The sequence below is a fragment of the Schistocerca nitens genome, chromosome 3 (assembly GCF_023898315.1).
Source record: "Schistocerca nitens isolate TAMUIC-IGC-003100 chromosome 3, iqSchNite1.1, whole genome shotgun sequence".
Classification (NCBI taxonomy): domain Eukaryota; kingdom Metazoa; phylum Arthropoda; class Insecta; order Orthoptera; family Acrididae; genus Schistocerca; species Schistocerca nitens.
In genome coordinates, this window is record NC_064616.1 from 142563253 (window position 1) to 142589944 (window position 26692).

The 26692-nt window shown below is 39.2% G+C and overlaps 1 protein-coding gene across 1 annotated transcript in view; it reads right to left on the reverse strand.

Moving 5' to 3' along the window:
• Positions 1 to 376: 376 nt before the first annotated feature.
• LOC126249531 (uncharacterized) overlaps positions 377 to 26692 on the reverse strand; it is a 38483-nt gene continuing 12167 nt past the window's right edge. Inside the window, exons 2-3 of the mRNA XM_049951193.1 lie at positions 18297 to 18484; positions 377 to 2336 (exon numbers count right to left, since the gene is read on the reverse strand). Of these exons, the coding sequence (XP_049807150.1) occupies positions 2133 to 2336; positions 18297 to 18484 (392 nt within the window). The 3' untranslated portion in view covers positions 377 to 2132. The remainder of the gene's footprint in view (positions 2337 to 18296; positions 18485 to 26692) is intronic.

Below are 26692 nucleotides of genomic sequence, written 5' to 3' on the forward strand. Positions count from 1 at the left end.
AAATTAGCATAAAAGCTGATAATAATGCTAATCTATTCATAAATTACTATTCATAAGATGGAACAAAAGTTTTTCATTGTTCAGTGGAATAATAACATTAATTTGTGTTTTGTTGAATAAGGAAAAGCTTTTTAGAAAAGGAGTGGGTGATTGAGTGATGACTGTATGTGGTAGAATAATTGTTAGAAAAGAGTACACCAAAAATTTGCATCATAGTTGGAATGTTGAAATCATTACAACAGAACAGGTTTATGTGAGAATCTGAAATAGGGTTTGAAGTGAAATGGAGAACTAAGATGGTAAATGAACTATTAGCATTCTATGCACATGAAACACTTGTGTACAAAATGATACAAACTGAACTTTATTACCAGAATGTTTACATTTATTTCAAAATTCAATTGTTTTACAAAAGTGAAAAAGTGTACAGTTCTGAAAGACATTGGTAGCAACAGAGTGTAGGTCAGAGAACACAAGTGCTCTCTCCCATACATTTGCCTTAATTTTTTATACTTCCTATGTTACGACATGCAAATATAACCTATGATATATTCATCAGATTATAGAAATATGTAATCACAGTGACACTTTGATAAGCGAAGGTTTCTCTGAAGCCACAGATCCAATTGACAGACTGTCCATCAACCTGCAACAGCAGTGAAACCTAACAACTGTTAGTTTGTTTAAAAAAATGGTAAGCTATTTACAAGCCACACATTTGACAAAACAGGTCTAACAGCAGAGAACGCTCAGACATAGCGTCGCAAATGGTACTGTTACAACTTTTACAATTGCTTTCAGTAACTGGCACCACGGTGTCACAAGTACTTAGTAATTAAGGTATAATCTTTCCAGGATTTACTGGTGACAATTTCATATGAGTTACCAATTCTGTAAGGTAAATGGTGGATGAAGGTAAATGGAAAAGATTAAAGAAACGAAGAGAAGAGGAAAGTTGTTTGCAAAAGAATTTTTGCATGAAGTCTGGATAATGTGGCACAAATATTTCAATAAATTAGTTAAAGGCTATTAATTTGTGTATTCCAAAATGAAAATAGCCCTGTCAGTATGAAATGGAGCTCTATGTACTGTGGTTACAACTTTTATAGATAACATAATGGTGAAGGAATATGTTTTCTTCGGCAACAAAATTTACAAAGGACATCTAGTGTAGAACATAATGTCTTGCTGCCTGACACAACAGTACCTGTACGTGTAGTTTCAAAACCTTGATTACACATAAAGTACTCTCTCACTGAATTGTCTATATACAATAATTAGAGCAATGAAATTTGAAGAAGTGAACTGCATAGCTTAAAATACGACGAAATTCCTCTGAGATTTCATGTCTGCCCTCTGCTGTGACGTGTTACTCCGAGGTCAACTTACAAAAGAGAAGACTTTCTCTCACACAAAAATATAAGTTACAAACTAGCGGAGCTGCAATGCTTTGGGATACTGCTACAACGTCACCCATTGTACACGCAGCTATGTCTACAACTACGCGTAAGAGATCATATGAAAACTCTAAAAAAAGGTATTGGAACCTTTTTGCACAATTAAAAAAATACACAATAATTATTCAGTTTTACATTAGGAATGTTCCACAACACAATATACAATGTTCCATTTACGTAATCGAACAGATTTACTTGCGATTTATTATATATATTTATATACTTTTATATACGGTCATAACCCATAATTACAATAGAGTTGCAAAACAAAACGTATCTAAGCACTAAAAAGAAATCTGTCCTACAGCTAAGCGATAAGTAGACATGTAAACACACACTGTAATCAAAAAAATTACGATTTATGTAAGCAATGCACTGAATGCAAGAAGTGATAATTGTATAAAATTCGGAGCACATTTTACCACTTCTCAAAACTATCGTGAGATTCAGTACACGACCCGTAAAGCTTAACCTAAGGAGATCACTGGGAATTACAGATACAAATCGAACGAATAGTTCTCTAATACAGATACGTGAAACAAACAAGTAATCACTGAAACTGTCTCAGGGAGACACGTTAGGAGATCATCTCCAGTCATGACGATAAGAACTAAAATGAAATGAGACTTAGAAAGTAGAACTTAAAGACTAGAGGGTGGTGGCCCGCGAAACGGTTCATCGTGAGCAGATGATGCGCCACCCCACGTAGAGTGCGATGACGGTCCAGCACACGGGACGGCCGTACTGTGGGGGCACCAGGCGCCCCAGCAGCGAGGCGCCGCCCACGCTCACACCCCCGCCACCCACGCTGCTGCCGCCGGCCAGACCGCCGCTGACCACTGCTGACGGCTCACGCGTCTTCTCAGCCTCCTGCTGCAGCTGCAACACACAGAAAGAGTCGCCGCTATAACACAGATGCTTCTAATACAAACAGAAACAGGTGGTTTTGAGGAATAGCTCCCTCCCAGTCTCTCAAAACAGACATTCTTCTCGTTTCTTTTGCAAAATCTTGTTTCCGCGAATCTTTGTCAGTATCAGTTGATTCTTACTTTGGTTAGATACCGGTACCTTTAATTTTGAAATACAAGAATGATAACGGTGGTGATAATAAATTAGTCGGAAACATTTAATTTTTTACAACTACGATTTCCTGTTTTGCATTAATTACTACATTATTTGCTTTGTAGAACAATAATTAATTTTTGTTGAGGGAATTACCGTCCACGATTACTTCGTAGATTTGGAAAGTGAGCGAAAAACCGCAATCACTATGTCTGTATGAGAGAATATAGTAAATTCTTACAGCTTCTGTTGATGTTATATACTTCATACACATGCACATCACATGCAAACGACGTATATAGTACTTTGACCATTTCGTTTTCTCGTGATAGACATGTGTATGAAGAGCATAAAATAGACCAAAACCGTAAGTGGCTTCTGTAGAGTAACATTAGCACAAATTTCTTACAACAATTTATGGTGTTCTAGATGGCTGGCTACCCAGTCAAAAGTAATGATTGTTTTGTAAATCAAATAACATAGTATCTGAAAAGAAAAAAAAACCACAGTCGTAATAAAATGTAGCAGCCCAATTTTTCATTATCGTCATTAAAGTTAGGATATTATGAAATCTACAGACATATAATAAAAAGTACACATTCAGTTTCAGATTTTGGAAAACGGGAATTCGTCTTGTATCTTTTACAAAAATATGTTTCATCGATTCTTTGTTTGTTATCAGTCTTACATATCTCTAAATTTTAAATTTCAATACTCTATCTAACTGAGAGGCAGACCACACAAAAAGGTGATTAGAAACATAGAAGCTAAGCAGAAGCAACCACAACCGATATGCGAATTTGAAGATAAAAGTGCAAGGCACGACAGCAGACTTCAAAGGGAAAACACACTGTAAAAGCGTAGGTACAACAAACAACAAGCACAAACCTAAGATTAACTTACAGAAAAAAGATATTTCTTGAAATTATTTACAGCATTTATTAATCACGGACATGTTTGAGATGTATTCTAAAAGATCAGTTTCGAGAGATATAATCAAGTTACGAAATAACATTTTGATGTTACGTATTTAAAGAAAACTCGTGGAAATCCATATAAATACGGTGAGTGCAATGTATTAGTGTTATGAGCTCAGATTGGATTAGTTCTATGCCTGGAAACTTTTATAACGCAGTCTTCATTAAAACGTACCATTAGTTGTGCTATTCTCGTCTAACAACACAATAATTATTCTCCCAAAGTCTCCAACCATTGCGTCATACAACACTTTGATCTTAATAATGACTTCGTCAGCACATAGCTGTGACTGAATCAAGCCAGTTTATCTTCAGTTTGAACTAAAAAAATTGAAAAAAAGTGTAGAAAAAAGAAAAGAATGGAAACTCACAGAAGGAATGAGAATCGAATGGTCTGAAAAAGTTATTAGTTATTTTAGTTATTAATGTAATGAGTAGTTATTCTCTTCACAATACTTTCTTGCAACGAACTGTGTGCAAAAATCGTTTGTTCCCTTTTTAAGTAAAAGAGCGGAAGTATGCTAAGTACTGACGGTGTGTACGCAGTAAAAGTAATTGTTTGACTACGTCGGCACCTCATACTGCTACTTGGTGGCGAACAGAGAACCTGTGTGACAAAAACAAGAAATCCTCTCGATGTAGATGGCACATTAGTCAACACATTGGACTCGCATTCGGGAGGACGACGGTTCAAACCAGCGTCCGGCCATCATGATTAAGGTTTTCCGTGATTCCCCTAAATCGCTTCAGGCAAATGCCGGGATGGTTCCTTTGAAAGGGCACAGCCGACTTCCCTATCCTTGCCTAATCCGATGGTAGCGATGACCTCGCTGTTTGGTCTCTTCCCACAAAAGAACCCAACCCAAAGTAGTCACAACAATTTAATCATATTCCACATCCTACTGATTAAACACTTTGTTTGGTATCTTTTACATAGGTTGCTATAGCGTGATCACATAATATTTGGTGGTAAAGCGAGACCGATTAGTGCAGACATAGAATATTTTGAAGAAAGAGATAAGTGATTTTCTGTTGAAGGCCTGACCAAAGATCACAGACAATACCTAGCTTGACCGGTGTAACGCGCCAGCATACCAGTGGCAAACAATAGCGGTGATTACAAAATAGTTGAGTACTGTTAATGTAAGTTCCGATATCACTCTTCCTTCGAAAAGTGGAGAGTGTATAAAATACTATACGTATTATATAGCTGCCAAATGTTGTAAAACATACAGAAGAGAGAGCTGTCTCAGTAGCGAGCAGTGTTGTGAAATTTTTCACTACAGTCAGACGACCTTCCATGCAGCAGGTGGCTGTAAGTGACGCAGTATCAGGCCGATAAGATACGATAGCAGCTGGCACATTACAGCTTGCACCTTCAACGAGATTTCACATTTTCTATCTTAAAAAGAACTCTTTCCTTCGTATCAGCTGACCCAAATATTGTAGAGTTCTAGATACAAATAATATTTAAAATGTGATCTAATGACAATAAAATGTGTCATCAGAAGCACGGGTTTCCTTTGGTTTGAGAGTTTGATCAGATATTAAAAATTTATCATTAGTGTCATGCAGATAGTATGTAAAAATCGAATACTGCAAATTCCTATCACACCAATGATAATTTTATACAAGTCGGTACTCTTTTTATCATGAAATGTCGTTATCAGTGCATGAAACACCATCGCACTTGCCAGTGAATCATTCAATAATCCACACGAGTAAATCTAAACACTGCGAAAATAGATTAGTTTCAAACTGAAACAAGTGTTCTGTATAGTTTCGGGCATTTTCTGTGTGGCAGCCACGACGTTTATCAGTTGAGGCGCAATAGAATTTCTTAAGATTTCATCGTTAAATTGCACAAACTTTTGTGAAGATTCCATAATGACGTTCAAACCATCACACTTAGTGTTCTTCCGCTTTGAGATCCAACAATATGTGTTGGATTACCGTCACCACAGTAGTGCCTTATATATTTGTGACCATCACTTTAGGACGGTTGCAGTGGCACCCGACCGATTATTGTACAAATGGTTCAAATGGCTCTGAGCACTATGGGACTTAACATCTGAGGTCATCAGTCCCCTAGAACGTAGAACTACTTAAACCTAACTCACCTAAGGACATCACACACATCCATGCCCGAGGCAGGATTCGAACCTGCGACCGTAGCGGTCGCGCGGTTCCAGACTGTAGCGCCTAGAACCGCTCGGCCACTCTGGCCGGCGATAACTGTACATTTTGGCGATCAGAAAGCGGGGAGAAGTGTTCATGTTGCCATTGCAGCGTGACACGTTAGCATTTTCAGTACGAAGGAATGAGATGCGATGACGTGCAAGTCATCATCCAGCAAATAGCAGACGGCGTCGACCCGTTGGCTCAATCAGGACCTCACTGTTCGGTATGTTACGGCAACGCTGCCAAAATGCAGTCATGTCGCTCTGTCGTCTCACTGTGTAGGGCAGCAATCGCTCTTTAGCCTCAGTGTCGTTCCACCACGTCACTGCTACAGCCCAAAATATCACAGCAATACAAACCTATCTCCCAGAGATTCACCACTATTCCAAGTTCAAATTTACTCACATGCTGATATTACACCCTTTGTCGCGGAAGAAGTATTTTGGCACTTGTTTGGAAGTTTCCACTTCGCTTTGCGGCTTTTCAGTGACTGATCTTGGCGTAACAACGACTCTGACTGTCACACATATGGCCTGTTGCACTCACGCGTACGCAAGGTCTTTAACACTCCCAGTTGGATATGCTAGCACAAACCGCTATACGTCCTACGAGTTTGGATTCATTTAGTACAGTCTTTCCGGTTGTTGCAATTTGTTCAAGCGTTAAAATGTTTCTCTCCTGTGGATAACTTGAGACACATTTTCGTTACAATCAACGAATGTCTACAGAAATAATGTACGCGAATCAAAAGCCTGAAATGTATCGCCTATTGCAGGTTTATTTCCTGAGAGACAGCTCTGAGAAGAAGGTGTCGTCGCGTCTTTTATCTCGGCATGACAGATGGCCTGCCGACCGCACAATTTCCAGCCCGCGGCGAACCTGATTACGGTAGGCGGAAGGGGACCGTGGAGGCAAGAAGTCGTGCCTGGCTGGGAGTGTTTTATTTGAGAAGGAGCCAGCGTTTCGCGTAACGAGATAACCGCTCGGGGGAGCGCCGACAGCCCTATCTAGGCGTTGGCGCCTGTGGCGCGTACAACCCGTGTCGGTATCGCGGCAGGCGGGCTGCCACCAAACCAGGCGCGCAGCCGAAACCCCACTCGTGCGAGCCTACACTTACAGTTGTAAACGCCTGCTTCTTGCAGACTGTGTGAATTTATGTATTCCATCTCTCTTGTACTGTGAATTCGAATATGGACTTGTGACCACTAACACACGTTTTCTTTGACGGACGAGACTCTTACTGCAAGTATTTGTGAAATACTGTAGTTAAGTCAAAAGCGCTACATTACAATACTGAGCTACGGTTCTCGCATCACGAAGACAACGGTGCCCGCTACAAGTTCAGGAAGATGGAGAACTTCGCCGTTATACTACGACTAATTGTCAGGCTTTCAGACCAACAACCTAAGATAGCGAGTGGTCTGTTCTTGCAGCTATTATTCCGTTACGACCGGGTTGATAACCCTGGGGAATTTCCAAACCCCATACGCATTAAGCAAGTTTTATAACTGAGTTCTGTTTCCTTTTCCGTGTTTTGTTTTACTGTCAATACTTTAGCAACTTTTCTACGACGATGCAAAATTTCTTTTATTGACATGTAAATAAGAGCACTTAGTTTATTACCTTCCAATATTATTCACAGATGAGTTCAGGTATTTTCCACTAAATAATCGAAATTCTCTTTTCTGTCACCTCAATACCAATATGAATTTGTTTTACTACCTCTTATTAGAGATTTTTATTTTTATAATCAGCGCCAACACATTACTTACTTTCCTAATACCATGAACAACTGAATGAGTAACATGACTAAAAGAAGTCTAAACGCTAATTGAGCCAGAAATATGTGCATATGTTACTCTAAAACTGTCTGGAAATACCAGCAGTAGTAACCGACGGATGAAAGACGTTCTCAGTTGTGGACACTTGATCACTGAGAGACGCTTGAGCATTGGTAATTCCAACACAGCAACGGGGAACTCACAAAAAAAAAAAAAAAAAAAAATAAAAATAAAAAATTCATATGTGTGTCTACTCCGGATAGTGCAGTGACCCAGCGATCTAAGTTTTTGAAAGCATTCAGTACTAGAAGGAGCGAGAGACAAAGACGAGTGTTGGAACAGAAAAGCAGCGCCAGGAGTCACAATTAGATTCATAGTGCCCTACTTCGTATACACGGTGTCGTTCACAGGAATGCACTGAGTAAACGGTCTATGATATGAAAACCATACCACTGAGATCACCTGTTCATTATACCGTAACGGTTACTAGGAATAGCCTTCCAAGGGATTTTTTTCTCGCTGTTATCCGAATGGTGACGATATCTGTGATTACAAAGACAGACTTTTCTAAATCATAGAATTGTCCCTCAAGTAAGTTTCACAACAAAGCACAATTTCTGAAATGAGGAAAGGCAGCATGTTTCAATGGTTAAATTTAAATTAGTATAGTAGGAGAGAGTGTTGCACTTAGGGGAGGGTGTACCTAGGAACACGCGATGTTTTTTGGTCGATACTTAATTTAGTGACCGATTTTAGAATCATCGAAGAAATGCGCACTCGAGATCGCCATAAATAGTGTCTGCAGTTTTCTACATCTACACAGCTACTGCCACCGTATGGCGAGTGGCGGAAGGTACCTTGTACAATTACAAGTCATTTCTTTTCCTGTTACGCCAGTGAACAGAGCAAGGGAGAAACGAATGTCTATATGCCTCCGTATGAGCTCTGATTTCTCGTATATTCGTGGTCCTTGTTGGAAGCAGTAGAATCGTTCTGCCGTCAGCTTCAATTGCCGGTTCTCTAAATTTTCTCAATAGTGTTCCACGAACAGAACGTCGCCTACACTCCAGGGATTTCCATTTCAGCTTCCGAAGCATATCGATGCCTGTTGTTTGGACCTACTGGTAATAACTCTATCAGCTCACCTTGGAATTTCTTAGATGTCTTCCTTTAATCCAACCTGATACAGATCCCAAACACTCGAGCAGTACTCAAGAATAGGTCGCACTAGCGTCCCATAAGCGGTATTCTTTACAGATAACCACACTTTCCTAAAATTCTACCAACACGCCGAACCCGACCATTACCATTACCTGCCACAGTCCTAATATGCTCGTCCCATTTCATACTGCTTTGCAGTGTTATGCCCAGCTATTTAAACGATCTGACTGCGTAGCAGGACACTACTAATTCTGTATCCCAACATTACGGGTTTGGTTTTGCTAGAAATTCGCATTAACTTATGTTTTTCTACATTTAGAGCTAGTTGCCCTTCATCACACCATCTAGAATTTTGTCCTACAGCCACTCAAGACACCTTACCGTACACAGCAAACAACCGTAGATTGCTGCTCGCCCTATCCACCAAATGATTTCTATAGTTTTTGATGTTGTTTGACATGACGTTGTGTATTGCGTAGAATTTGTAAATATTTCGCTTTCATTACATCCTTGTGCTGTATAACATATTAAAAGTGGTTTATTCTTCAGATACAGATGAGTGAAATGCTATATATTTTTAGAACTACTTTTATAACATGTGGACAGCTACGAAACAACTTCTTCGGCCGTGCAGAATTCAGAATGGGACAAGTGATACTTGCAAATGAACTGAGTTTCTTTAATGTTTTAAAAACTCGTTTTTGACAATAATTCCAATTATTTGATTTCACTTTCTGATTATTGGTGTGTAGTGGAGTAATAACGTGCCAGATAGTCTACTGAATACAATACTGACAAGATTTTCTCGATTGTAGCGCATTTATGTTTCAGTCGAATATTTCTTTGAAGGTGCATAACCATGCTGTACCTTGACCGTGTCCTAATATTTAGAAAAAACCTTAATTTTCCAGAGTAATCTTTATAATTCCAGAACAAGACTGCAGGACATAAAAACTGAATGTCATCATTTAAAAACAGAATACGAGAATTTTCTAAACTTCTACCACAGGACAGGCTAGAGGCGAAAGTATGAAAGGTGTTCCAAGCAACTACACTCTCTCCTAGCACGGAACAACATAGCAGGAAAATGAATAACAGAACGGAGCATTGAAAACTGTTTGGATCTAACATGGAATATTTTGTAACCAACTACGAGGAAGTTAAATGTGTTTCAGCGATTGATAAAAACTGATGTCAAAAATTTCGAAATTGTTTTTGGGTCGATGAAGGTTAGTATTTTAAGAGGTGTATTTCCTTTTTGCCTGTATAGTGTTGGTTTGTACGAAACGATCTGAGAAGCAAAGTAATGGGCGCACGCACTGACAGACGGTTGTCTATCAACGTAGTGGAATCCGTCACTAAATGATTCACTTTTCTAATACAAGACAGTATAACACTGTACTAGGTACACTGTATGGGACATAATCCCTCCAATTGACAGTTCACTGGGAATGGTGACGAAAAAAGTTAATGTGGCAATGTGGCCTTGCCATATATTAAGAAGACTTAGCGAAGTTGTATCATAAAATGCTTAGAGATGTCCGAGAAGTGCAAGTCAGTTCAAGTAATCGGAGCGAAAAGTAAGAATATGATTCCGGGAACGAGATGTGTGAGGTTTATGTGAAGAGCGCGTTGGGTGTGGGACGCAGTGGCCGGGGTGATCCGATATAATGAATTGAGTGTCGGAAGTAATGGGATTGCCTATTGGACGGCATCTGTAGCCGGCCGTCCCCTCGCCAATGTCTCGCAGGATAACACGTTTTCCTCTAGTCCAATAATCAAATTAGACCCTCGGCACTGCAGGTCACTCAGCCGTGTAGCAGCGTGAACCCCACAGGGATGACACTTCGCTGAAGAAAATCTCTTGTCCTTAGGGACAACGCGTTTCATTCGATATATTATTACGTGTTTGTGCAATCATATTAATTGCGTAATAGTTCCAAATGAGAAAGACGAGAACATGCGTTCCGAAGGCGATATGTTGGAATGTACTGGAACATCATATCTTCCGTTTCGCTGCACGAGTTGTAAGTTGTATTTAACGAGGTTGATTGTATTTTAGAATGACATTTATATACATTTCACTAAGTATCTCAGAGCTACGATCGTATAACAACGTACTGATGATACGCCATAGAAAAAACGAACTGTACAAAGTGTTCCATTTCATGACCAGACTGTCCAAGGAATCACGAACCCTGCTGCAAGTCAGTACTAATATCACTTTAAACACAAACTCAGACATTTTATTTCACTGTCTACTTAGAAAAATTGTTTGGCAATCAATGCAAATCTTCTGTATTACGACTTATTTATATTGTTTATGACACTCTAGCGAACATTTTTGTGTGGTTAGGGAGCTACCCTTTCTTCTTGGTAACCCGAGAGGTCGAAATGTGTTAGCTTCCTGCACAGTGTTGCTCATACACTTTATGTTGGTAACGCTTCCAGCAAAATATTTTTGCAGAACACAATCATAACATATTTTTTTAAATTTATTTATGAATTCGTTACGATTTTTTGCCGACCTGCGATCAGTTAAACAGTGGTGGTACAAGTGAAGCCTAACCAAAAATCAACGTAATGATGCACGATCTTAATCTATGTACCCCTGCGATGTAAACTGTTTTGCATATATGACGTCTCCTCGGTTAAAATGCGCTTGTTTAGGAGAATGCTAGTTGATGGCATCACATTGGAGGAAGATAACAGAACAGTTGGTGGTCACAAATATAAATGATCATAAAATTGATGACAAATAAGTGAAGTGCACAACAATGTCAGGAACTGTGGGATGAGGTACAGCACTTCTCGCGACTTGTTATTTTGTCCCTTAGAACAGGAAGGCATCATGTTCCTCATTTTGAACGTAGCACCAACTAACCGACAGAAAACTCTACGTTTTGGATACACAGTAGAGAGAATTCTTGCCAACTCCTGAACCATGCCACATTTTTGTATTTAGAAATGTATATTCTCAAACGAATTGATGTACGCGTGTTCCTTCGCTCACAATGTATTGTAAAGTAAGACGGATGAAAACGAGACGAAGGCCACAATGCACTCAATTAACTCTCTGGAACTATAAAATGAGTGTATTCAAGAAGTACTGTTTCTTAAAGTTCGAAGTTTTCACAAATTATTTAAAAATTCAGTTTTAATAAATATTGTTATATTGCTTAATAAGTAAAAGATATATCAAAGTAATATACACAAAAATGCCGTCTTCAACTACAAAACATATTATTGTCAAACTTGCAAGACAACGTTTGAAATCATGTGGGTCTAAGCTTTCTACAACATGCACATGCTTCATTTTACACCTTGTATCACTGTGGCAAGATAATATAATTATTGATAGAGTAGTATATCCTCTACGATATTATAGCTAATACAAAGATAAAATGGCACCATAGAACCAAAAACTAACCATACAGATACTATAGTACATCCAGTAACACAGGTTTACTTATTCACTAATAGCACATCATTTCCTATGATTGATGTTGCTAAATTTACATAATCAGAGAAACATCTGCAGCCTTTTATGGAATATCGAAATCAAACTGTGTTCAGCTCTGTATAGGGAGTGAAGGCGGGAACTTTATCATCTGTTTCCATGAAGTTAAATGTTGTGTAAAAGGCTGTTTTTTAGAGGGGGACGGAAATGCTTCAAAAAGATATAGTACTGAAGTAGTCATGCTGGGCACAAAAAAACTTGAACTGTATGTGGACATTCCTTCGCCAACAGTACCTGGAACGTACTTGAAACAGGGTGAACCCCTCAACATTACTGGCCGAATTGGACAAAAGTGGAATGGCGTCTCAATTAAATCTATTCCGTTGTTGGTAGCGGCGAAGATGTTTATGGGTCACAAAGGAACTTTCTCCACTGGATCGTTGTTTATGTAGTTTACTTTAAAATGAAATTCAACAGAGAAAGAGTGAAAACAAGGTGGGAATTCTTAATTTGCGTTATGGATTGTTGTGTGTAAATTAAAGAAAAATGTATAACCAGTTCCGATTGGCTACACAGTATTTGTCTACACGAGCTGCAAAATGCATACAAGATGGCAAAAGCGTTTGTACACGTGAACTGTACCCATAAACTGACGATAAAATACAACAATCAGTTTACTGACCCAAGCAGCTTTCGCACTCCTGACAACTTCAGATAGCCGAATATCGGAAATATGTGGGTAAGGAATGTGTTTCTAATTGGTGTTCTCACTTTAGAAAGGTTCATGGTAATAATTCTCGATACATGTGAGTTTCCAGTACAAATCTGCGTTCTCATCTGTTACCGAGTGTTATTGTCATTAGTTTCTCTAATTTTATAATTGGAAGGTCATGAAGACAGAAAGATATTCGTCGTAATGTCAATAATAGCATTAACTGTTGCAACATTACAATAATTTACAATTGTAATTTTTCCCTTTTACCTGTACCTTACATTCTACGAGCGCAAGGTGAAAACTTACTGAGAGTAACAGGCAGTGAGTGGTCAAATAATGCAACAACGTACATTCTGCCTATAGGCCTTGCATAATGATACCGTGGATATACATGCAGTTTTATCTCAAGCGACAATTTGATATGCGGAATAATTAAATGTTACTGCTTTTTAAAGTGGTCGTGGTGGCTGTTTCCGTTTAAACAGATAAATTGGAAGACCGCGTCGTCATACTGATCTTTTCTTTGGAGAATTGATTGACAACTTAAATTCACCAAAAAATAGAGACGGATTCTGCTCTTCATTTTCAGTTGTTGTGCAAAGCGCAACTATAAGTGGAGGTCCTAGAAATGCAACTACCCACGAAAACAATGAAAAATGCACAATATGGTACTGGAATGTGGGTGACTGAAAGTTAATAAAATGCGTAAGGACATACAAGGGAAAAGTGTGGAACATTGTAGATGTAGAATGAACTATCGGAAAGCGCTGTGCACATAAGACTATTGCACTTGTTGAATGCTGAACGAACGAAATTATGAAAGCGAATTCCTCATCAATGTTTCAGACGTTTCAGAATGGAATTTTGTTTCTGTAGATGATTAATGAATTGAACAGTTCACACCAGAAACCAAAGAATAATTAAAGCAGTAGTTTGATACAACTGACACTGAATCAAAATCAGGGAAGTCGATTTCATATGTTGAAAGCTAACTACTCTTACTGAATACGTTGCAAATAGGCAAGGAATAACTAGAAAATATTACATATACCTTCTGGATTAACTGGATGAAGGAATACGGGAGAAGAGTCGTGAGTTACCAAAAAATCGTGTTTGATCAGGACATTGGACAACATCTACACCTACCTCTATGTAGATACTCTGCAATCCACCGTACGGTGCATGGCGGAAGGTACCCCGTAACTCTACTAGTCATTTCCATTCATGTTCCACACAGAAATACAGCGAGGGAGAAACAACGGTCTACACGCCTCAGTATGGACCCTTATGTCCCGTATTATATCTTCGCGGTCCTTATGCGCAGTGTATGTTGGAGGCAGTAGAACCGTTCTGCAGTCAGCTTCAGATGATGGTTCTCTAAATTTTCTCAGTAGCGTTCCTCGAAAAGAATGTGGTCGCCCTCCAGGTATTCCTGTTTGGGTTCCTGATGCATGTCCCTAAATATTGTGCGTTATTCGAACCTATCAGTAACAAACGTAGCACCCCGCCTCTGAATTGCTTCGATGTCTTCCTTAAGTCCGTTAACGTGATTGAATACATAGGAAAGTGAGGGATTCGAAGTGTGAATTATTAGAACATCCACTCTATTCACCAGTTTTGACAATAGTTGCCTTCGAGGTATCCCACATCTAAAAAAATCTGGACTAGAAAACGTAGAGGTCATGACAGTCATAGACAAATATTTCCTAGATCTGAAATACGATCTGATCATTAAAATATGTGGTCTTAACTTCGAAGACTGTTTTGATGCAGCTCTCCACGCTTTTCTAGCTCGTGCAAGCCGCTTCAATTCTGCAGAACTATTACAACCTACAACCATTTGTACCAGATTACTGTAGTCAAGCTTTGGCGTACCTCTACAAATCCCCCCCCCCCCACCTCCACACACACACACACACACACACACACACACACACACACACACACACACACACACACTCTTCCCTCCATTACTGAACTGATGATTCCTTGATGCCTCACGATGTGACGTAACAAGTAAGACCTTTTTCTAATCAATTTACGGTTTGAATTTCTTAGCTCCAGAATTCGATTGAGTGTCTCCTCATTTGTCATCCAATGTACTTATCTAATCTTCCGTATTTTTGCTATTGCCAGTCTGAATTTTGTATAATATTTAGTTCGTTAGTTATATTGCTGCCTAAATTGTAAAACTCACATACTCTTCCAGTGTCTCATTTGCTTATCTAACTTGCTCTACATCATCTGTTCTAGTCGACCACATTCAGTTACCCTTGTTTTACTTTTGCTGATATTTATCCTATAATCTCTTTCCCGCTCAACTGATCTTCCAAGTCCTTTCCCGTTTCAGACAGAATTAAAATGTCTTCGTCAAACCTCAAACGCCGGCCGGGGTGGCCAAGCGGTTCTAGGCGCTTCAGTACGGAACCGCGTGACCGCTACGGTCGCAGGTTCGAATCCTGCCTCGGGCATGGATGTGTGTGATGTCCTTAGGTTATTTAGGTTTAAGTAGTTCTAAGTTCTAGGGGACTGATGATCTCAGAAGTTAAGTCCCATAGTGCTCAGAGCCATTTGAATCATTTTTTGAAACCTCAAACATTTTATTTATTGTCCCCGAATTTTAATTCCTGTTACAAATTTCTCCTTGATTCCATATTTCCCTTGATTAGTGTAAAATGGGACGTAGGCTACCGGCTTGTCTCGCTACCTTGTCAACTACTGCTTCCCTTTCATGTCCGTTGGCTCTTATAACTGCACCCTCGTTCCTCTACGAGTAGTGCATAACGTTTCGCTTCCTGAATTTTATCTCTGCCACTTTCAAATTTCAAAGAGTGTTTTCTAATCAGTTTGACATATGTATAAAGCCTCTATCGATAAACTTAATCACGTATTAATAATACACTGCTCTACAGTATTAGTCTGAATCCAGTGGTACCATTCTATTGAGATGTCGTATATTCACACTGTTGACGTACGAGTAATTTCAGGACTGAGCTCAACATTAAAATAACTGAATAACAAGAGCACGAGTGGAATATAGGTAACTTTAAGATGAGCAAACCGACACTGATGAGGGATAACGTACGTTTAGACGACATCGAGGTCAGTTGTGGCTTAGCACATTGTAATACGGTTCTTAAGAGAACCGTTACAGCGCTGATACTAACAAATTTAAGAGAATCGTGGATGTCTAAGCGAGGATCGCCGAACCGCTATTTGAACCCAGCTCCTAACTCAATTACTGAGCATTGTCAGTGCGAAAAAAGCTCTGGTCAATCAATTTCCGCACTTCTAGCAAAGATCTCGTTTAAGGGGGGTAGGACGTCAAACGGGCCGACTTGGAGCAGGAGAGGCACCTCAGGACATTTTAATTTCCAGCGTCTATACTTTTACAAATAAATTCATAAAACTTTGTGAGCATCACCAGGAAGGATTCAGGATTCACGCCCATTGCAGTGGAAGTTCGAAAACATAACAAAATACATATTTTTACTCGCGAAATTTCATCATTTTTTCACTTACTAATGGCTGCATTTGTTGTTATAGGTACACTTTTCCTTATAAGTTAGAGAGATTCTTCGATGGATTTGGCACAGCATACAAACCATACTTAAAGATGTATGAAACTCTACAATTTATTTAATTTATGAAAAAACGAATGAGCTGTTATATTTTAAACTTCATGTTTACAAAAAGAAACACAAATTTTCAGTTAATTACCTCAATTTTTACCACAGTTTTTAATAGATTTGTGAAATTCTACAGTTTCTTACACCTTTGCGTATGGTTTACAATGTCGTGCAAAATTCATCGAATAATCTCTCTTACTTATGAAGAAAAGTGTACGTATAGCAACAAATGCTGCCATTAGTAAGTGAAAAAAAAATGATGAAATTTCACATGTAAAAAAAATTTATTTTTGTTGTGTACATAGTTCCGCGTAGTCAGCGCGTACACAACTTTCCCACTAGTGTGCGCCCCGCTAAGCACAACAGCGCAGGCGCAGCGCTCGCCCGTCTCCGCATTACGAGATGGCGCGCCATAGAGACGAACCAAATTCTGCTTCCGCCGATCCGCGTATTAATATGTAACGCAGCCAATGAGATTGCTGCTTACGCAGAACCTTTTCTCCTCGCGGATCACAATCGCGCAGAGATACATGAACATGCGAGGTGTTATAACGAGTGTACAGACCTCCGATTAGGCAGTCTGCATTTGTCTGTACCAGTCTGCATTAGTCTGTACCAGTCTGTACGAGTTCAACATTTGTCTGTACCAGTCTATAGTCAAGTTTCAGTCTGCGCCTAATAAGATTACCATATTCCTAGCCATGCAGATAAATGTATAGACACTTTTGTCAAGTCTCAGAGATATTTGTGAGAATAAGACGAACGTAGCAATACCAAAGGAACTTCAGATTGTCAATTGTAATTAGCATCCTGAACCAAGTTAAGTAATTTTTATGCTTGTTATTATTTTAATAAATGTGTGTGAAAATTAATCAAGTTCTGTTTAAAGTAGGTTACCGTCAATCTGCTACTCTAAGCGTGCCAGTGGCATTTCTATCGTCTGACCTAAAGGCAGAAGATAAACACGCCACGATAAGACCACGAGACATATTGCTGACACTCGCCTACTTCGTTAGAGCGACAAGTCAAATAATCTGATGGTGTGTGTACTGAAGGTCTTACAGAAATTTCATCATTTTTTTACTTACTAATGGCTACATTTGTTGCTATAGGTACAGTTTTCTTTGTAAGTTAGGGAGATTCTTCGATGAATTTTGCACAGCGTACAAACCATACTTACAGGTGCATGAAACTCTAGAATTTATTTAATTTATAAGAAAACGAATGAGCTGTTATATTTTAAACGTCATGTTTGTAAAAAACACAAATTTTCTAGTTAATTACCTCAATTTTTACCACAGTTCTTAACAGATTTGTAAAATTCTAGAGTTTCATACACCTTTGGGTATGGTTTGTATGCTGTGCAAAATTCATCGAAGAATCTGTCTGACTTATGAAGAAAAGTGTACCTATAGCAACAAATGCTGCCATTAGTAAGTGAAAAAAAATGATGAAATTTCACATCTAAAAAAAATTTATTTTGTTATGTTTTCGAGCTTCCACTGCTGTGAGTGTAAATTCTGAATCCTTCCTGGTCATGCTGACAAAGTTTTATGAATTTATTTGTAAAAGTATAGACAGTGGAAATTAAAATGTACTGTGGTGCCTCTCCTGCTCCAAGTCGGCCCGTTTGACGTCCTACCCCCCTTAAAGTGAAATGGAAAATTAAAAGGTCTTCAAAAGCTGGAAATACTGCAAACCACACAACTTTGTGAAAAACATTCTCTTCATCTACAGATTCTGTAAAAACAGTTTATTTCACTTCCAGATAACAAAGTTTTCCACTGCAAGACTACTTTTCACCTCGCGCTCTTACACAGAACCGAGTTTCTAGCACAGGCAAGCACTACAGTAGTGGAGAGGTGGAGCTCACCCTGCAGCGGAAGGACTCTGCAATGAGGTGCAGCTGGAGGCTGACGTCGTAGTAGCAGGAGGACAGCTTGTCGACGGACTGCACGACGCGGCGGCAGAGGCGCGCGTCCCCGGGCTGGTGAGCAGCGCGCACCGCGTCGGCCACGACGTCCGGCAGGCCAGCCGGCTGCCGCAGCCAGCGACCGCCACCTGCCACACCCACACACCGGCGCTCGCTCACACTTCTACTCCACTCCTTCTTCCTTCTTCGCCAATACACCTTACGTCGGGCATCTTCGCACTAAACTTCTAAACTGTAAGCAACGCTTATACTCAGACAGAAAATCTACCTTCTGAAAAAAAAAAAAAAAAAAATATACGAACCGAGGAGTACCGCAGGGCTCAAGCTTATCCCGTATCGAGGAGCAACGGCGGCGCTTTTGGAATGATTCTGGAATTAATAAATAAGGTATCCAAGATCCTACTCTGGAATTACCGGGCTTTGACCTGAAGAGATTGTAAGTAGGCTGTTTAGGTTTTTATATTGGTAACGCCACGTAGCGCTCTATATGAAAATCACCGACTGTGCTGTGTGAAGGCTGTGGTTGGTTTGCATTGTTGGAGTATATGCTATTGTAGTGTTGGGCAGTTCGCTGTTAACAGCGCGTAGCGTTGCGCAGTTGGAGGTGAGCCGCCAGCAGTGGTTGATGCGGGGAGAGATGGCGGAGTTTTGAGAGCGGATGATCTGGACGTGTGTCCATCAGAGTCAGTAAATTTGTAAGACTGGATGTCATGAACTGCTATATATATTATGACTTTTGAACACTATTAAGGTAAATACATTGTTTGTTTTCTATCAAAATCTCTCATTTGCTAACTATACCTGTCAGTAGTTAGTGCCTTCAGTAGTTTCAATCTTTTATTTAGCTGGCAGTCGTGGCGCTCGCTGTATTGCAGTAGTTCGAGTAACGAAGATTTTTGTGAGGTAAATGATTTGTGAAACGTATAGGTTAATTTTAGTCACGGCCATTCTCTTGTAGGGATTATTGAAAGTCAGATTGCGTTGCGCTAAAAACATTGGCTGTCAGTTTAGTGTTGATCAGAATAGGTAAAGAGCGAAATGTCTGAGTACGTTCAGTTCTGCTCAGCTGTTTGAAAATCAAATAATGTAAGAGGTTTATTTGCACAGTAATTCATTAATTTTTCTCAGGGGACGTTTCAAATTGTACCTGGACTAAATTAAACCATATCAGAACGGGCCATGCAAGATGCAATGCATATAAGTACAAGTGGGATCTATGCGACTCACCAGCCTGTGACTGTGGAGCACTAGAACAGAACGCCCCTTAAGAAGATACGCCGGACCTGTCTCTGAGGTTATATATGCGAAACCCTCTGCTTTGGATTGGCTGTGCAATCTAGATATTGAGCTTTAAATATACGAATGAGTTTCTAGTCAGGCTTTCCGAGCTTTTAATGTGTAGTTATTTTGTGTTGAGTGTTTGTACTTTATCCTTTTGTGCTATTGCTTGTTTTTTACACATGTACTATTTACACTTTGTTTGTTTTATACATTTCGTTTACATATTGTTGTACATATACAAAATATTGTCGCCGTATTGCCATACGCAAAATAAACAAATAAATATATTTATATTTATGAACTCATCCGTCAGCTCTCGGTAGGGCAGTTTCATATTTAACGTTGGAAAGCAAAGACACTGCGCTTTTGTTCTACTAATATTTGTTGGGCTAGCGTCCACGGGAAATAATAATGAGTAGAAAACCAAACATTGGGTACAAATATACCGCCGACTGGTGCAGAATTTTTGGTCGTAACATTACGTCAGAAATGTGATTACTCGTTTTTCGCACTAAACATGTTAGAGAACAATACCAAATTACAATTTACGGGATGGATGGTATAACAGACAGTGTGCTTTGGTTATGCACTGCGGTTCTATTTTATAAATTGCAATTTAACACGGTTGAGGCAAAACGCGAGTTCCCAATGCTCCATGTGATATCTCTCACCGAATGTTATGACCAACGAATATATGAAGTTCGTATGTCTTTATTCCTCATCTTCGATCTCCTACACACTAATGTGTCTTGTGAACGCTAGTCAGTTGTTTCTTGATGATGTCCCAATATGGCGGAATCTGGTTAGAAATAAACATATAATAGTACAACAAAAACGCAGTTCGTTTGCTTTCCAGCCTTAAAAATCGTAATACTTACACATATGATATAATTATACAAGACAAGCTCAGAGCATGCCGAGAAGTTAAAATAAATGAACAAATACACTTAACTAAAATGTTGTTTACTCATTATCAGGTAATTATCCTCAAACTGAAGGTAAATATTCATCCCAAACAGAAATAATCCTAGATAACAGACCTAATTAGCCTGTACACATACCTCGGCTGTGACATAGCTTATGACTATGATTCAGATCGATCACCAAATGAACAACTACCAGAAAAAAACTGAGTCATTCTGGAGAACATTACCTACGAAAACGAGAAAAGAAACACAAATAAAATTTTACAAAGGGACGGCTGTGCCAGTCTTGCTTTACAGCTCAGAGTTTTGCTAAGATACAGGGACCAGCAACAATGAATAACTAGATCAGTGGAAAACTGCACGACAATGGGCACTTTTAAAAACGTCGATGAGTAGAGAACTTAACATTTTTAAAATAAAAGTTAGGATATGAAGAAATAAAGAATATGGATCTCACAGCTAAATGAAATACTAGAAGAGCGCATACCGAAACAAGTTTTGTGATATAGACCGGATGTTAAAAGAGAAACTGGCAGTCCAGGGAAATGTGTCCTGAACAGGCGGATTGCCAATACATGAGAAGAATATTTTTGTTCCACGAGTGCAGGAGTTTTGGCTTAAAAACTTACGGAGAAGTGAAGCAGACGGGATATATTTATTTGCGAACAGTGTTATTTCAGTGTAGGATTGCATAATTTTATTTTTTGTTTTACTGTTATTTTAAATTTTTTCATTGTAATGATCCGCTTCGACCGTTTGCAACGATCTTCAGATCAGTTGTAGAGCACAAAGTAACACGTCGAGGATACAAAATGTGTACGCACAATGCTTCGCGTTTATAAGATTGTGAAGTCACTCACTCGCAAATGGACATACAGGACCGAAATCGGTTTATTTAACTAAAACATATTGTGATGATTCTAAAAATGGTTCAAATGGCTCTGAGCACTATGGAACTCAACTGCTGAGGTCATAAGTCCCCTACAACTTAGAACTACTTAAACCTAACTAACCTAAGGACATCACACACATCCATGCCCGAGGCAGGATTCGAACCTGCGACCGTAGCAGTCGCGCGGCTCCGGACTGAGCACCTAGATGTGATCATTCTAAAAGGGAGTTATTTTAGTTTTCCCAAGAGTTCTTTATTCAGAATGGCACTGCACGACCAAAGGTTACAGAAACGGCCATCATGTAAAGAAAGTTTAATTTAACGACAATTGGCAATAACAGCGTAGTGTGTCTGGGCACCAGTAGCAACCTGAAATGCCACTTTAAGCGTTTGATTTTCCACAGATTTCACAACCATGATTAAATATAATCCAGATGCCACTGTCAGTTGTTAACAAAAATCTGTATAAGTGACTACATATTCATCACCAGTGCACTAATGAACCAAAAGTTGAAACCACGGTCATTAAGAGCACTGCACATGGACAATTCAAAAACCTAAAACACATCGCAACGTCCAGAGCTCAAATGAAGGAAAAAATTTACAAAGTATATAGTACATTCTCTTAAAAATACGAGTATAAGAATCCACCCATTTAATTTACCTAAATTATAATTTTAAACGAAATGCTCATCAAAAAATCGCACTCTTCTGCAAAGAATTAGGAAACAACATAAAAAATTAAGAACCCACATCTAACATACATGAAATGTAATCATGTTCATGAGACATCATATTTAATTTATAACCTTATTGTGGGAGATGCAATTATTCTGTAACTGACGTGTACCGTACACATTACACGTAATGGAATATTATGTAACCAAATAACGACGTAAATATGGTGTTGTATATATGTAGGTAAATCGCTGAATTGGTTTAGAAGCACAGACAGGCACTGAGGTATTTACGGTGCTCTAACAACGATGATGTGAATTCCCTGAATGGGTTTGTGAAAATAAATATTTATAAAGACGATTCGACGCTGTTTATTCAAATAGAAATTATGCTGTAGTCAGGAATGTGACTCGTTATATTTACAGGCCATCCTTCATATACACTACGCATCTCAAAACACATAAATTCTGAATATCTTAATAACTGTGTTGACGAGTTAGATAGATAGCATCATTCATGCACACTACGGTTCTTAAACACCCGTTTCCAAAAATGTAATAGTACATTGTCCACGTAATTGCATTGTTGATCTTTACCTCTGTAAGCCTATATAAAATACGAATCAAACTCAAGCCCATAACAACATAACACTATCATACAAGCTATAAACAAGTAACCGAATAAAAGCCGTAATACGGCACTAAACACAAAAATCATAGGAAAATAGACCGTACATGCACGATAACGCTAAGATGAATAATTGGTAATGCTGTTACACAATTTAAAAAATTGTCACTCTAAAACAACGAGAGGAAACCGGGCCTTTCTGTAAGCGTACCATAAAGCGAGAACGACGTGCGAAAATATTTACATTGCTGTTGCTATACATTAGCTTGCTCTTGAGTCTTGAAACTGTTTCTCATTAGTCTGTGGAGTACCTATAAAGCTACTAGTATTGAAATTACTGTTGCTATTATTAGTACCTGTGTATCGGTGTGCTTTAACTACAGCTGTGTTCAGAAAAGCAATGCACGTTTACGGGTATTACATTTTTTTTCTTGTACTGACAACAATAACAAGACGTACCTAACATATGCTAGACTGAGAAGACCACTTAAGGCTTAAACGTCAAATGAGTACGATGGTATGGGAAATTTAAAGCTTGAAATGCTTTAAGAGTATTGATATACAAAGGAAAACTCGAGTTCTTGAAGCACAAATATTCATCATGTGTCGCCTTAAGTGGACAGCTCAGATCGGAAGTTTTATCTTGAATATGAGAAAAAATTTTGACGTACGTTTTGTTAGCATGAAAGACTAGGCAGTTGATATTAATGTCTAGAGAAAACTGTTATTAACAAGAGCACACATCCTAAACAACGGGCGTCTTGCTTGCTTTGCAATACTGAGACTGAAGACCCTCTCCTGTCACGTCTTTATTTCGATTTCTTTTGGATTTCCTAAAATACTTGAGACGAATGCCGAAGTGGTTTCATCCTAGCGTAATCCTTCTCTAAATGAGCTAATGACTATGGATTATAATGACTTTGGAACGAACGAGGTGGTGCAGAGTTTCTGAGACTCGCTTCGCATTGGCGAGCAGCCAGCTTCTAACTCCCGTCCTACCACGCTGATTTAGGTGTGTCGTGGTTTCCTTTCATCACGTAGTGCAAATGCTGGGATGCTTGTTTTGACAATAACAAGAAATATTTCTGTCTATATCCTTGTCCGATCAGAACTATTCTCACTCTCCAATTATACCAATTTTCCATTTCTCTAATGAATACGATATTGATGAGTCGTCGAACCTCAACTTTCCTTGCTTGCAAACATTTCGTTGACCATGTTACATTGGCTTGGTGGTTAAGTTGTAGAGGGAAATGTCAGCCGATTCTGAAAGGGTTTTCTCAATCGGCTTGGCACTTACTGAAGAAATCGAGTCGGCGAGCACCACTAATGCGATGCGTAGTTATCAACTTTTAATTATAACTTTGAAAAAATTAAGTTACGTAAATAATTTGCAGGTACACATGTGCAGTACTCTCACGCCACAGTACTGCAGCATGCTGCGAGAGGAGCCAAAACAAAATGGCGCATCCTATTTCCGCTTCATCAATAATTACAAAACTTATTTTTAGGTGGTAATTAAAACTTTATGACTAACCATCGTAATCTGTGGAAACCAAGAAGGAGTAAATATCTGTACTAACATGCCGAATACGAATTCAGTGTTTTGCCGCCACAACACCTCAGTCTGTCGACACAGGCTCAGTTCACTACAACAAACTGCGACAAGGTTGATCGGCTGAAGAGCACAGCATCCTGTTCTAAAGGCAAGTATTTGTCCACAGGGAGAGAGGAGTGTGCGTTCGATATTTCCGTCACGTGCGGCCGGCCGAGGCCTTGATCGTGTGGCAACGACGCGTCACCATCGCAGCCTTCCGTTACTCGCCCACTTGCAACGTAGAGCGAGCTTCGTGTCACTGTAACTGCCAGATGGGTAGGGAGGTAGCTTAAATGAAAGCGCGAAATAGCGCAACAGTGATATTTTATTCTGTCACAGGAGTATCTTGGTATTTTTCTATCCTGTCCTGCAATTCGCGTTCCTTTCCGTCTTGTTCGAGTCCTATCACAACTTAATACTTTACACAAATTTTATCAGTAACCTATATAGGTTATTTAGTCGTTTTACGTTTCGTACAGTTCGTAGTATCTGCTTCATTCTCTGCTATAATGTTAGGTAGTCTAAGATGCACTAGGATACGTCTACTCCGTCATCAATTCTCTTCGACTAGATTTTTATTCTCATCTGTTCTCATTCTTCCTCTTTACATCACTTTTAACCTGATCTCTTGTTTTTGTATATATGTGTATAACATATCAAATGAAAAGCGTAAAATTTCTCTTATTCGCAGTTTTCTGTTGCGACTGTTTCACTTCCGTTAATTGTTGTGTTCCCGTGTTACTTCTTCATTCATCGGTGATCCTATCCATGAAAATAGTTCCCATCATAAATTCTGGCCATATTTTCTTACCTTAATTGTAGAATGCAGAATAACAAATGTATGTAAAGGCTAGTGAAAAATTCTGTTTCCTTGAATAATAGTTTCTCTAGATTTGATCATCCCTCTCTTTATGCTACAATTATGTAAGGACTAGACTACTTCAATAGTGCGACCGGCTGGGACGAGACGATGTCCATATTACTTCATAAAAACAAAAATGACGCTCTAGACGTGATGTTGACGTTACTGAAACTGATTAAACTTTCATTATTTATTTTGCCGATATATCGATAAGTTGTCTTATCAATTCATCTTTCTGTTTATATTTAAAAAATATTAACGGATATTGACAAAACACCTTAACGATTTTTTACATATCCCCTGCGTATGCTTCACGCAAGGTAATTGAACTTTCGTATGTAACAAAGACGACACTTAGGAGAAAGGAATAGCATATAAACTCCTCGTAAACGCTTCTCGCACTACCCATAGCATGAGATACTAGCTTAACAAGAAATATAATTTCTTTCATCGTCATAATAAGTGAATACAAATAGCCTAGCGGTCGTACTGTGGCACGGAGCCTGTTGCAAATTTCATTAGTTGAGGCCGATACTGCAGACCGTATATCGACGTTTGTCCTTGCGCTCCGTCTCTAATGACCTCGTTGTCGACGGGACGTTAAACACTAACCACCACCACCACGTTTGTGCTTATTACTTAGCGTACTTCATAATGCCCAAATGTGCAGCTAAGAGATCGGCGTGGCTGACAGTTGCAGGTTCAGTAAGTATAACTGGCTTAGGAGTACCCATGCAGGGATACCTCATGCTTCCACGTTACGATCTTCTACCTTCGGTCTTGCATATTTGTATGGGCGACTCACCAGCATCCACGTAAATCCAGTAGGCAGGGAATTAAATGAACCCATGTCAACTGCTGTGACTGCTGCGGCTCTGCAGTATCTCCTCTGGACCCAATTGGTTTTGCTTTACTCAAACCATCTTCAGTAGGCAGTTTTTTGGTTCCTACATTATTTACACGCGTTCTTCTATAAATTGGCGTTCGATTTGTGGCACACTAAAGTGACACACAATATGTTCTCGTTTATATGTTTTTATATATCCACTTACACCTCGTGTACTTTGCGCCAGTACAGTGTGCTTCAGATTGAAAGGCTTTGTATAGAAGAACCTATGGAAATAAAATAGGTACCACAGAAACTGACAACTACCAATAATAATATGGTGTGAATCAATGGCCGTCTTAATTTCATACATTTGGACGTCACTTCTGCGCCTTGCCTGCAGCTAAACTACCCCAGTTAGCCAAGTTCGGAAAGCGGGCCTACATTTTAACGTGGAATCCTAACCACGTGTTGTTGCTGGCGACCTCTCACGTCGCTGAGAGGCGTGTGCTAGATTAAACGCAGACTGAAAATTTCTTTGGTCCTACAGGGATTCGATCCCGCGACCTTTCGCTCCAAATAAGGTTTTTATAGTCGCAAAAGACGGAATAAATGGCTCTGAGCACTACGAGACTTAACTTCTGAGG